Genomic DNA, 14,273 nt, shown 5'->3' with positions numbered 1-14,273 from the left:
TTTTGTATCCATCTCCTGACTTGTGCCTGTGCACAACTTTATCCCAGAGATCTTTTGACGGTGCCTTGCCACCCATAGTTGATTGTTTGCTTCAGTTGCACTACCAAGGACTGAAATGCTCCAGGAAAGCTCTTTTCATGCTGAGCTGATCAAAATGACCACAGCTGATCACAGTTGAAAGTCAAATGGCTTTGTGTGCCTTTGAGAAGGTGATTTGCTACACCTTATAGAGTTTACAAGTCATTTTTAGGAGAGAGGTGATCCTTTTTCCAAATCAGTGATTCTGTTTTGTTTTGTTTTTTTCAGACATGTTGGTGTTATATCTTTCACTTGGATGTTAATACAGCTGGAAAGCTACAAAATGTGATTATTTTAAAGGGGGGTGATTCTTTTCTATACCCACTGTATCTCCAAATTTGAATGCTAAAAATGTTTGTGTAAATAATTTTGAACCTGTTGCTCACATGCTTTGAAGTAGGATTATGACAGAATTCTTGATATAGGAAAGACAAATGCTCTCAGTAATGTGTCATAAACATAGAAACAGCAGAAGCAGCCGACATGATTGGCAGACAATATTATTAGATTAAAGGATGTAGTATTTGGCTGGCAGCATTCACCCCACTGTATTAGACTGTTTTTAATTCTGATTTCATTAATCCAGAGGATTATGGAAGTTTCCGTTTCTGAGGACATCATACCTGTTATGAGATTATTAGACTCAATAAGTGTCATTTGCACTTCTGTGTTTGTAAACCCTGTAATCCTGAATAATTAAATTATCTTCATCTCTCCTTTCACCTTGAATGCCACCCCCAACCTCTCAGAGGCAGAGATGGTTTGTACATGTTCATTTGAGATTGATCCTCACAATGTATCCTCTAGTGTTTTGATATGGTCTTACAAGATATACGTTTCGATTTACAAGCATGACACGTGTCGTCTATTTTTTTGGGTTTTATTGTATGTCTTAATATATTAGGCCAACTTTTTTTTTTTTTTTTTTACATTTTCTGCACCTTTCTTTGTGAAAAAGTATAATCATCAGAGTCAAAGGGCTTTGAAGAACTAAGAAATGACAGGTGTTTAGATCTGCAGATTCTGTGTGGTGCTGGTTATTGTATGCATGCTGTCTCAGTGTTTTTTCAGACTACAAAACTTGTTTTACACACACATATTACCAGTACTGTGCAGCTGCATGTAGTTTCATCCCTAAGCCTATTTTGCATTGCGCATGCAGAAAAAAAAATAAAACATTGAAATGCACTATCCAGTTAAAATGAGCACTCATAGAGACTCATTCTTATTGGCTGCATGTATTGCGACTGCATTCACGAAAGTCAACATTTCAGAACCACAGATGCAGAAGAACAGCTTTCTTAGACTATCGAGTGTGAAACAAAATAAAAAATGCTGCTGGAGTTACACTGCAGTGCTGATGTAAAACAGACTTTACTGTGGTTTTTAAAATTTTAAAGAAAATCTTAAATGTAAATAAACTGCTGATCTGTTATGCATTATGATAATGTTTGCTGTAATGTTAATAATGAAAGTTATTATATAGTGTTATCTAAAGCTCAGTTTAGCTTTGTCATTGACCTTGTTGTGTGTCTATATTTCGCTTAGGAGGGGTTCCAAATGGGACTGACTCTAGAGGGGACGGTGTTTTCTCTGGATCAGGTGGACAGCCGATGCTGATTTTGAAAATACATTTTTGTATATGCCTTTTGTATATGTATATGAATTTGTATATATTCTTGACCACAAAACCCTCACATATTAAATATTTGATTTTGAATTGAATTTGAAAGAAATGTCGCAGGAGCCTCAAAAATGTCTATAGAGGTCATTTCTATTTTTATAAGATAAAATCAGCATTTCAGATTGTAAATACTATTTATGATTTGTGTATTTTAACTTCTTAATCTTATAACAGAAACTGTTGAAAAAGTGAGAGAAACAAAATGTGCTCTAGCCCTTTCTAGAAATTTTCTAGAGTTTTGACCAAATTTAGACTGTTTAAATTCAAAGACGCATTCATTCATGGCCAAAAGTTGTTTAGAATATTTTATACCGCGCAAGATCACTGCTGAGGTTCAGATCCTTTTTACTTCCATTGATGGCTGTTTTAATATTTGTTAAATGCGTCTCACTTGCTCTTTGATGGTGAATAAATGAAAACTGATAGCACACTATATTAGCCGTGTGTTCTTTTTTTTAACAACCACAAACAGTAACTCTACCAATAGAAAACAGTTCTTGTTTTCAGACATTTGTTCATGGCAAAAATCAATGGAGGTCTGTTGAAAAGGAATTCAAATGTTTAATTTGGTATTCATTACAAACAATTGACCCCCTCTGGATAAAGAGTTTCTTTGTCATGTATTATGGGCTAATGAGCCTTTTAATGAGACCAGCACTGGTTTATGTGAGAGTTCTCATTAATAGTAAAGTATAAATAAATCTTCTGTCCAACAGTTTGCTATCAACAAAAAGCAGTTATCGGGCTTGGGAAGAGAACTGCTGGGGAATTGAATGCAGATGTGCTGTCCTGAATAATTATCCCACTTTAATACAATACAAACAAACTCATCTCTCTACTCTCTATACTTGACCTTCAAAATCCACTTGAAATGATTGTATGTAGTTTTGTAGATGTTGTTCACCCTTAAATTGCAGATTAGACAGGCAAGGCACAGTCAAATTTGTAAAACATGACTTTTTGAATTAATTTAAATGAATGTTTTCTCACATTTTTAATAACACCTGGCGTATAACATATAAATTAAAGGGTCCATAGTCTCTAATGCACTCATACATCACAGGTTAGTGGAAACCATCATGAAATAAAGGTCAGAAATTCCTCAAGGCATTTACAGACGGTGTTCACAATAAATACTGTATTGGCTGAATGCTCAAGTCCAAATGATGATGCTTTTATCCTTGGTTTCATGAGAAGCACACATGGCCGATATCAATGCCAAACTCCTGATCTTTCCCACCTACATCCACTGGAGCCAAGTCCACAATGGGCAACCGTGAAAGTGTTTGTGTGCGGTACTCAAAGACGGTCCTGCCCCATTCACCGCTGGGTTTCTGGAGGGAAGAACAAAGAGGAAGAATACTAGTGAGGTCATTTTTCATTGGTAGCATTTTTACATAAATGAAAACACTTACAGATTGTTATTCTTGACATTGTCATCAGCGTTGGGGACTAACTAACTCGAGGACCGTTCACACTGATTCAAATGATGCAATTTGAACAAGCAAAATGACCACAAGTCATTCAATGAGATGAGATGAGCGATTAGCAGAGCAAATGTGACGACTTTATGCAAATGCAGATAGAAGTAATGCGGAAACTACCAGTAAAAATGTAGACAGTGATCTGATGTGATACAATTTGATACTTGAGTCATGTAGGAACACCTACTAGCACCGAACAGCACAAATTTAATTGTTTTCAGTGTGAACGTAAATAGTAGATGTAATAATAACATTTACAGGAACAGCTACAGTACATTGTTCATTTAAATTGGTTGTATTAATTTAGTAAATTTATTTAGTAATGTACAATACCAGTCAAAAGTTTGGAATAATTAAGTTTTTTTTATTTTTTTTTATTTTATTTATTTTTTTTGAAAGAAGTGTCTTATTTATTATAGAAATCTTTTGCAACATACTTGTCTTTACTGTCACTTTTGATCATTTTAATGTGTCGGCTGGATAAAAGTATATGTTTTCCTTTAAAAAAAAAAAAAATCTAACTTACCACAAACTTTTAAATGAAATCAGCATATTAAAATGATTTCTGAAGGATCATATGACACTGAATGGCTCTCGAATGGCATATTCAGCTTTGCCATAACAGGAATAAATTACATTTTAAAATCAAACAAAATCGAAAAGTTATTTTAAATGGTATTTTATTTTATTTTTATGGATGTATGTATTTTTTTATCAATTGTACTACTTTTACTGTATTTTTGATCAAGCACATACCTCCTTGGTGGGCAAAAAAGAGACTTCTTTCAAAATATTAAAAAGTCTTAATTATTCCAAACTTTATTAATAAAAATAAGTTATATCAAAATACATATTTAAAACATTGCCTTAAAAAGTTTCACGGTTGTGTAGCTAAACTACTTTTTAAAGGTTAAAGGTTTAATTACTTGAATATATATGATTAGCTTTTGGTCTAACAATCTACAATTTGCAAAGTAGCTTCCCCAACGCTGATTTTCATTTTATGTAAATAATAAATGTTGTCAAACGATATAAAGTAAAAAATCTGAACGTACAGAGCAGCCGTACTCTAAGACTGTGTATTTCAGACGGTTGCTGCTATATGCCTTTATGTCCTGTCCATCAGAAGCCTTTAGGACTAAAGCCTTCTTCAGATTGCTTTTCTTCTCATCTTTATAGGCCACACTGTTTTTGCAGTGATACGTGACGGTCTGTGCTGCTTCCTTTGACAGCAGACGGAGAAATCTCAACTGGACGGATACAGCATTAGCTGGTGCCGCTTTGTTTCCATAGGTGAACTGAAGAGGAGTAATAAAAGGTCAGGGTATACAGTAAATTTAACTGCACACTGTAGTTGCACAATGAGACATGCTTTTAGTGTCCTATACAGGGCAAAATTTGTAACTTTATTTATTCGTAATTTCCTTTTTTGATTTAAATTGAAATTGTCATCATTGTAATCATATTAACCTTAGTCCCCTGGTTCATGATTGCTCCAAACCAGACTGGTTTTGGTATGCTGGAGCGTGAACTCCACCAGTTCTTTCGTGGGATACTGGCAGTGTTGGCAGGTATACATGTCTTCCCCATTTCCATGTTACAGTACACTTGGATGGCATCTCTAGGGCTGCCCTCATTTGGGTCTATCCAGTATTCACCTGTGATACATTGGGAAAAGAAGTCATACTTGATATACCTGACATATACACTGGCATAAAAAATGATTTTTTTTTTTTATATCATGTATCTCACACTAGATTCTGACTCTCGTGTGGTTTTTCTCTACATATGGATTTTGAATATTGGTAACTAAATCTTTGGTGTGGGCTAATCCAAGTGATCTGGATCATTATCCAGGTTTATTTTCAGCTCAACGGCAGATGACTGCCCATCAGTTTCCTAATAGGGTACAAGCATGCTCACTGTGAGATGCTGTGTTTGTTTTATGCCTGACATAATGGGACTTTGCTTTAACTTGTCTGTTCATATATGAATTCTCCTGAAAGGTTGGGAATCATGCAGGCAATTCCTGTCAGATACAACATAACCTTTTTATATTGGTTAGCGTCTTTCTACCCTCCAATTAAGGCCATTCTTGTTTATTTCTGCTTAGGAACACTGTTTATTGCGCTGACTCTAATTATCTCTGTAAATTTTGTTGAAAGGGCAGGACATTACTTTCTCACACAATGCCTGCTGGTGTTCCATAACTGTTAATTACATAAATGAGATGTTAAAGTTGTTTCTACAGTTAGATTGTGGTTAAAGGCCTGTAACAATCAGTTCCAGTATTTTTTTTCATGATATTGCTCACACACACACAGACGTAAAGATTTAAATAAGGGTTTTAAATGGTGTTCTAAGGACTCCCAGGGGGCCACAAAGTGGTTTGCAGAAAATCTGAGAAAAATTGTTAATAACTCAAATGTTTATTACCATAAGGTTTTCTCATGTTATTCCAAACCCATCTGATCTTTTTCCTTTTGTGGAACACAGAAGTAGTTATTGGCTCTTTTTCTTATAATACAAGTGTTTTGGGAACAGGGGCTCTAAAAATGGTTTTAAAAAAAAAGCCACCATAAAGTTATACAACTTTTCCAGTCAAATATCTAAACATCCATAGAACAAAATTAATTTGCTTGAGATGGAAAATTGCATATCGTATTAAAAGTTTTCAGGGAATGTATTTTGAAAAACTGTATTTTGTCTTTTTTTTTCTTTTTTTTTACACCTGATTTTTTTTTTTCATTTAAATTTAGGCTTACACTTAAAACCAGTTAAACAAATCTGCCAGTGCACATTCTCTAAACAGAACACTTGATATCTTATGCAGTTTTTCATTGCTTATCAGGTAGAATTATCTTATTTTAAGAAAGTTTGGGCTACTGCAAAACATGACGAATAACTTATTTTTGCATTTTATTATATTACAAGCATTCTGAAGCCATACAAGAGCTTGGAATAGACCGAAATTTAAATTTAAGCTCATTGAAATACAGCATGCCAAGATGCATCATGTCAGGTTTGACTTTTTTTTTTTTTTTACAAAATTAAGTCATTTGGGTTTGGAATGGCAAGAGGGTGAGTAAATGATTATAGAACTTTGCTTTTTTTGTGTGAATTATTCCTATAGAGATGTATCACAAATGAAAACTAAGATATAGCGATTCATGCTGTACCTGATCAGGGTCAGTAAAACTAAAGCATTCTGAGCTACTTCTAAACTGCGTGTCGGTTTGTCTCACTCACCGCTCTTCTTCAGAGGATAGCACTGCTTCAGGTCCTGACACGTGCGGGCAGGATAATGGCGAGTGCCATCAGGACTGCGCATGCTGTCCAGCTGACTTCCCAAGCTCTTCAGAGACAAGTGAACCTCACTGTCGACCCGAACCGCATCAGATCCGTTGTTGGGCCTTGCCTCATCCTCGTTGAACTCTGGTGGGGGAGGTGGAGGTTCCTCTGGCTCGGATTCGACATCAAGGTCGAAGTTTGTTCCAAAAAGGTCATCCACAGCGGCTGTAGGGGGGCCAGGAGAACCTGGGGGTCCAGGTGGGCCGGGTTCTCCAGGTGGTCCCTACAGACAGATGGGCGAATACTGTTTATGCTGAACATTAGTGTTTAAACATCTAATCACATTAGCAGCATCTGGTAATTAATCATGATTATGAGTCATGAAGTATAAAGTGTATCTGATTATGGGTCATTAAAGATGGAAAATTGGCAGTTGGAAAAAGAAACACTTTATAAATTGTAGATTTTCTGTTGCATCTGCGACGGTGATTGAATGCACAGCCCAGCTGAAAAACAACGGTGGTTTGAGATTTTAGTTGGTTTCAACGAGTTTAGCTTGTTTCCCAGCATGGACAAACAACTGTTCAGCTAGTTACATGTGAAAAATGCCCAAAACCTCTCCAGATTCCAGCTAAGACCAGCAAACTTCGTTAGACTGGTTTAAGCCGTTTCAGCAAGGAGATCCCATCTAATAATATACATAAAATGCATCGTAGACAATCTCATGCCTCACCTCAGGTCCAATATCTCCAGGGGCACCTCGAGATCCAGGAGCCCCCACTGCTCCAGGTGGACCTGTATCTCCTTCTTTTCCTGGTGGACCAACAGGGCCAGGGGTTCCCTAATAATGACATATGCATGTTGAACAGAATTTAATACTGAACGTGTATTGCTGGTGCTTTGATAATTCAAAGTTGAGTGATAGTTGAATCTGTTGCTTACTCTTTGGCCACTTGGTCCAATGATTCCTATAGCACCATCATCCCCTGGAGCACCCTGGAGGGAAATGATTGACAGATAATTATCAGAAGATAGTTACTGCATTGTGTTACAGGTGACATATTGTCAGTTATACGTACTGATGTTCCAGGAAGCCCATGGAGTCCAGTGAAGCCATGATGGCCCTTCTGACCTCTCTCACCCGCATCTCCTTTGTCACCTTTGTCTCCCATTGGTCCTTGTGGTCCCTAAGGTTGTTTAGAAGACGTTTTCGCTTGGTTGATAAACACAGGTTGTAGGTTCGCCTTGTGTTATTTCCACAAATTGACTTGTCATTAGGTAACACATTTTCTTTTTTCAAATATCTCAATTGGGTGAATTATGAGTTCATTTAATTTAAGTCTCATTTGCTATCATTAAATTGTATTTTATATTTGAAAATGATCATGTAAAGTTAGCTGTATCAGTATGTAAATATGCAGACTTACTTTTTTCCCTCTGGTTCCTGCTGGACCATCAGAACCAGGTGGACCTCTTGCACCCTGTCAGCAAAATAGAATAAAAATACAGCATAGCTATTTAAAATCCGACTAGATTAAAGAAGCGCTTTTGTTACATTACATTATGCAAAAAAAAAAAAGACAGTCTAAATGCTTTTTAAAATATATTTATGAAACATCAGTCTTCAGTTAAGTATCAGCAATGGATACAGGAAACAAACCTGATCTCCTCTCTGTCCTGGGCCTCCAGGAGTTCCGACAGGTCCTGGGGTTCCTGGTGCTCCCTGACCACCTGCAAGACCCTCTGGTCCTGGGTCTCCTCTGTCACCCTGAAAGCAAGTTAACACATCATTTGAACTTGGTTTTATTTGATTAAACAATTTTTCAATAAGACTGTGTCAAATGTTGAATGGGTTCGTACTCTGGGTCCAATGATACCATCAGCTCCTTGAATTCCATCAGCTCCAGCCAAACCCTAGTTTAAAAAGGAATTTATCAAGGTAATGTTTTGTATATATGTTATCAATCAATCTTGACGGTGTATTTTTCACGCTGACATCTCATACCTCTGGGCCAGCATCTCCTCTGGGTCCAGCTGCTCCTGGCAAACCAACTGGTCCAGCACCACCTTTGGTTCCTTGAGAACCTGGGGCGCCAGCTTTTCCTGGTGGACCCTTGAAAAACCAAACAGATAGTAGATGAAGTGTCAAAGAAGTTGACTTTTGGCATCAATTAAATCATCAACCAACTAGAGGCTGAGAAATGTAATTCCAGAAAAATTTCAAAATATTTGCTTGAATGACAAGAAGGTAGAAGTGGTGCCCTACCGCAGGTCCAGGAAGGCCAGCCATACCACGCTCTCCTCTCATTCCAGGAAGACCCACAAGTCCCCTCTGCCCTGGAGTTCCAGCAGGTCCTGGGGGCCCATCTGGGCCCTAAGAAAGTTAAAGAAATATATGAGTTTTGGATGGAATATTAACGTGATTTTATTATAATTCTGTAGTATTAAACAAAAAATAGTTTAATAATAATAAATTTTTCATGATTTATATATGAATGACATAAGCCAAAAACTGTCCTGCAAAAACTCAAATTTGAGTATTAAGGTATCACATACTGGCAGTTCGTCCTCTCCTGGTTCACCTTTGTCTCCAGGGCTACCAACAGGTCCAGGGTTACCACGCTCACCCTGCCGGCCAGGACCTCCAGGTTCTCCAGGAATCCCAGATGGGCCCTCTTTACCTGGGGCTCCAATAGGACCAGGCTCGCCAACTGGACCCTGAAAATAATATCAGTGTAAGAGTCCACAAATGTTTTATTGGTCAAAAAGAATCTAACACATTGCAAATAATATCCGAAGGACTAGCTGTTAAGCACTGCTTTGTGGGTTAAATCCGTATTATGGAATCACTCACAGCAGAGCCTGCTGGGCCGACACCTCCTGGGGATCCTGGGAAACCACTGGGACCCTTTTAGCAAAAGAAGAAAACCAAAGAGGATTCCACAAAAGTGAGGAACAAAAGAAGTAAGAGGATTCAGCAAGTAACTGAGCATTTCTGAGTATGTCTAAGTTGATAAACTTTATGCTCAAACAGCAACATTACACACTAACTAATGTTAAAAAAGCGAAATCGCAATCAACCACCCCTTTAAGTAAAAAAATAAAAATAAAAAAAAATCTAACCTTCTCCCCAGGTGGGCCAGCTGGTCCAACAGGACCAGATAATCCCTACAGACATCAATGACATTGTATTCAGTTTCTTTGTAACCCCTGCTGTATTAAGAAATGGATAATAAAATTTGAATGTGTATATTTCTGAATTCTAAATGATTGACTGGTAGGGTAAATTTTTCCAGTAAATTATGGCTCTGTGTCACTCACTCGAGCCCCATCATTGCCAGCCGCCCCTTCTGTCCCTCTGTCACCCACTGCACCCTGAGAAAACAGATAAAGAGTATTAAAACACAAGGTTTTGTGCAAATTGATAAGAAAAACAGAGAATTCTGTTTGATGTGTTACAGATGTGGTTTCCTTCTCTACTTCAGAGCGCCACACAGATAATGTTTCACAGATAATATTAGAGAATATTAACTTCCTGCCTGAGGATATTAGCGAGTCATCCAGTATATGTCAACCACCATGCCTCACAGAGCTTTACCCACCAAGGCATTTAATATATGCAATATTGTTGCACTGATTGCAAAGAATGAAACTAAAATCTATACTGTATTTGTTATGCATGTGCAAATGTTTAACATGTGCCAAAGCCTTTGATAAAGCTTTGTTTTCTCTTATCTCTCAGAGCCACACTCACACTTCCTCCTTTAGGCCCGGCTGGTCCAGTTATCCCTCTCTCTCCTGGCATGCCCTGTAGGCCTGGTGGTCCTGCTTCTCCAACAATTCCAGCTGGACCTGGTTTACCCTGCACAGCCATTAACGTGTGTCAATATTATTATATTGTTGTCCACAAAACTACAATAAAGTGTTTTTACTATGGTGAAAGCATTCAGTTAATCTATTCCTTTTATTCGTCACAGCTATGCAAGTGGTGTTATTCTGTCATCTTTTAGGAACTAAATGCATGCATAGAGGCTTCAATCTGGATTATTAAAAATCTGGCTCTAACCTTGGGACCATCAGGTCCAGGGGTTCCTGGGCTTCCTTTGAGTCCTGGTAAACCATTAGATCCAGGTTCACCTCTCTCTCCTGGGGTTCCACGTTCACCCTACAAAAACGACAGATAAAAACAATGTGAGATTGCTTATGTGCACTTCTAAATGCTGTGCACTGATACACTGCAGTGTAAGTACAATAGGCTTACCCTTGGACCAGTCTGCCCTGCACCACCAGCCTCTCCATGGATACCCTGAGGGGAAAAATTAAAAGTCAGATTCTTTAATAATTCCCAATCTCAGACAATTTGTGTTCTTCCTCACCAGCAGAAATGACATGCAGTAAAGACCAGAATACAGCGATCAGGTAAAAGAGTCCAAAGAAATTATGAACTCACCTCATCACCTGGTTTTCCTGACTCTCCTGGTGGGCCTGGGGGTCCAGGTATACCCTACAATTTAGGATAATAAAAGATGATGTAACTCTTCCAGGAATAAATCATATCAAATTTACTTAAAGATATGTGAAATATTTAAGGATTATATGTTTTTATTATTTTATTTTTGTCCATGTGTACTGTTAGTCAAATCCATACCAAAAAATGATTTAGTGCAGAGTAGCAGGTGCTACACACAACCAGGAGCAATACAATGTTTGATGGATTTTCCCACTTTTTATGTGTTCTATGACCTTGCCTGCCAAGACAAATAAATAAGTGTCATTGTTAATGTGGGCAAAAATCCTAGGATATCACAATGAACTGGTTTTGCTTGATTTTGTCTTTTTGGACTAGGGAGGAAGCTTTGAGGCCAAAAACGTGCAGTTTGTTATCTTAGTGCATCAAACTCATTTATATGACAATATCAAAGAAAATGTCTTACGATACACTCTTAACAAAAATGGTACTAAATAGCACTAAAATTGGTTAATTGACTCGAAATCAAAGGATCTATACAGCACCTTTGTCAAATGGTGATCTGTAGAACCATAAGAGGAACCCCATTCTCCTCCTTAGATTTTAGATATATTACACCACTCTTAAATGTTTGCTATGAATGGGAATTTACTACAAATGGCAAAAGCTGTTTTTAATCAGTTTTATGCTTTTCTGTGGTCAAAAAGTCTTGTGTGGGGGCCCTGGAATGCTTCCTTATGGGGGCCTTGGGGGCAAAAAGGTTGAGAACCATGTTATCTTCAGTGTGTGGACAGTGAGGGTCATGTTTAAAAGTCATCTCTGACTGGAACCATAGCCGAAGAAATAAGAACATACTTGGAAGCCAGTTAGTCCAGGAGGTCCCTGTTCTCCTCTCTTTCCTGCTACTCCCTGAAAAGAAATACAATAAACCCAACCGTGTATTGTAGTAAGCTCCTCCTCTTAATAATGTACCACTCAGATGTATTACTTGAGATAGCTGAGAAATCAACCAACCAAAAATATACAGAAACTGTAAATAGCCATAAATGTGCATTAAATGATTGGAAGACTCACAGGAGGTCCTGGAGTTCAGCTGGACCTTCTTCTCCATCTTTTCCATTAGGTCCCTGCAGGAATAATAACCATCATATCAAATCATAATGATTGTCTTGACTTTTAAATCACTACGCTATACAATACCAGCACTGACAGGCCATCTGAAATACTACAACAGAAGCATTTACACAAAAAGAGAATGACATTTAAAATAGCTTGTTGTGAAAAGTTACAGTATGTTTTCAGGTTGCCACAACAATGTTGCACCATAATTGCAAGCCAGGACTCACTCTTTGTCCTGGAGCTCCTGGTGATCCTGTCTCTCCTGCTTTCCCTGGATCACCCTACATATTCAGAATTTTTGTTTTGTTTTAATTGCATAATAGGAACAAGATAAAGGGGAAAATCATCACATGAAACTTTATAACTGACCATAAAAATGTAATTACAAAATGTATTATCATAGACTCTCTTTGTCTTATGCATTCTTTTCAGTATACATTTTAACATGTATACTGCAATATTATTGGGTTTCATCCATTACATGCACTGGAATTTGTCTACTGAAATGTCTTCAAATAATGCTTCATCTATATTAAAACATTTATAACATCCTGAAATAAAGATCTAGTCAGTGGCCTTCATCATCCTTCAAGGGGCTTTCAATGTAATGTCTAATACCAAGAGTTTTGACACTGTGTGTGATGGAAATTATATTTCTCACTTTAGAGAAAAGGCTGAATAACCTTGGACTTACAATACAAACCCAATGAGTTTTCTAGCAACCAATTAACTTTAATGCAAAAAAATATATAAAAAATTAGAGCAAAAAATCTTTAAAAGATTTTCCCTGATTTTAACAAATAGGGGAAGCTAAAATGTCAGAATAGCAGGCAAGCCCAAAATAGTGTCATTCTTTATATATATATATATATATATATATATATATATATCATTCTAGGGGACAGAAAGTCCCCTTAATAGAAGAATCACCCTGATATACTCTTTGCTTCGAAAGTATTATGAGATATACAATATGACACATGTCAATAATATTTAGAATATCATATTATGACTTTTATATAAATATACATATAATAGGGAATTACACTGAAGCCTTTAGGTCCGGGCAGACCCATGGGTCCTGCTGCACCTCTGGTTCCCGTAGGCCCAGCTGAACCTGGATTCCCATCATCTCCTGGTGCTCCCTAAGAAAAAAAAACACCATCCGCATCAGAAACTGAGGTGGCAGAACTCAAAGAGTGTTATTTTAAATATAGTGACAAAGTGATTTGGAGCTGTTCAGCCATAACAGTTGGCCAATCTAGAAGGCTAATTCCAGAAGGATGTGAGTTGACATGTTTAGTTCATCTAATTTTCCCAAGAAAGTTCCCAGAGGAACCACTGAGGAGTTTAAAGACCTCTTTTAGGAAGGTATATGTAACCTCTCTCTCCCGGGTCCTCACCGCCACACCTCGTTCTCGTCTCTCTTTGTCTTATGCATTCTTTTCAGTATACATTTTAACATGTATACTGCAATATTATTGGGTTTCATCCATTACATGCACTGGAATTTGTCTACTGAAATGTCTTCAAATAATGCTTCATCTATATTAAAACATTTATAACATCCTGAAATAAAGATCTAGTCAGTGGCCTTCATCATCCTTCAAGGGGCTTTCAATGTAATGTCTAATACCAAGAGTTTTGACACTGTGTGTGATGGAAATTATATTTCTCACTTTAGAGAAAAGGCTGAATAACCTTGGACTTACAATACAAACCCAATGAGTTTTCTAGCAACCAATTAACTTTAATGCAAAAAAAATATATAAAAAATTAGAGCAAAAAATCTTTAAAAGATTTTCCCTGATTTTAACAAATAGGGGAAGCTAAAATGTCAGAATAGCAGGCAAGCCCAAAATAGTGTCATTCTGGTAAATGTAACATTTCAACACTGTTAAAAATTAAGAAAACACAATTAAAGTGATAAAAATGTAAGTTGTTATAATATATCCTTTGAAATTAGACAGATAGTTATATAACTTTATATATATATATATCTATATATATCAAAAACAAAGCAAATTTATTTCACAAAAAAAAAAGTTAAGACTGTTAAGAATATGATTAATACTGAATAAACAGCCCATAATATAAGGCTATTAAATAGCAGTCCCAAACTAGTTTTTGTTAATACAATTAAGTTGGT

At 36.9% G+C, this 14,273-nt stretch overlaps 1 protein-coding gene and 1 pseudogene across 5 annotated transcripts in view; one reads left to right on the top strand and one right to left on the bottom strand.

Moving 5' to 3' along the window:
• LOC107705580 (PTB domain-containing engulfment adapter protein 1-like) overlaps positions 1-2,187 on the top strand; it is a 51,068-nt gene extending 48,881 nt beyond the window's left edge. For 3 of the 5 annotated variants that reach the window (XM_016508909.1, XM_016508907.1, XM_016508905.1), the window contains one exon: positions 1,627-2,187. In XM_016508909.1, coding sequence (XP_016364395.1) covers positions 1,627-1,698 — 72 coding nt within the window. In that variant the 3' untranslated portion in view covers positions 1,699-2,187. Of the gene's footprint in view, positions 1-827; positions 1,453-1,626 lie in introns of those variants that run through there. The other 2 variants (XM_016508908.1, XM_016508906.1) reach the window with 2 other exon arrangements.
• A 732-nt stretch (positions 2,188-2,919) lies between these two features.
• Positions 2,920-14,273, bottom strand: part of LOC107705501 (collagen alpha-2(V) chain-like) — a 17,470-nt pseudogene continuing 6,116 nt past the window's right edge.

This window comes from Sinocyclocheilus rhinocerous, unplaced genomic scaffold, assembly GCF_001515625.1.
Source record: "Sinocyclocheilus rhinocerous isolate Xijiao unplaced genomic scaffold, SAMN03320098_v1.1 scaffold504, whole genome shotgun sequence".
In the NCBI taxonomy this organism is placed as follows: domain Eukaryota; kingdom Metazoa; phylum Chordata; class Actinopteri; order Cypriniformes; family Cyprinidae; genus Sinocyclocheilus; species Sinocyclocheilus rhinocerous.
The sequence above is the reverse complement of the archived record's forward strand: the minus strand, read 5'-3'. Positions and strand labels throughout refer to the sequence as shown.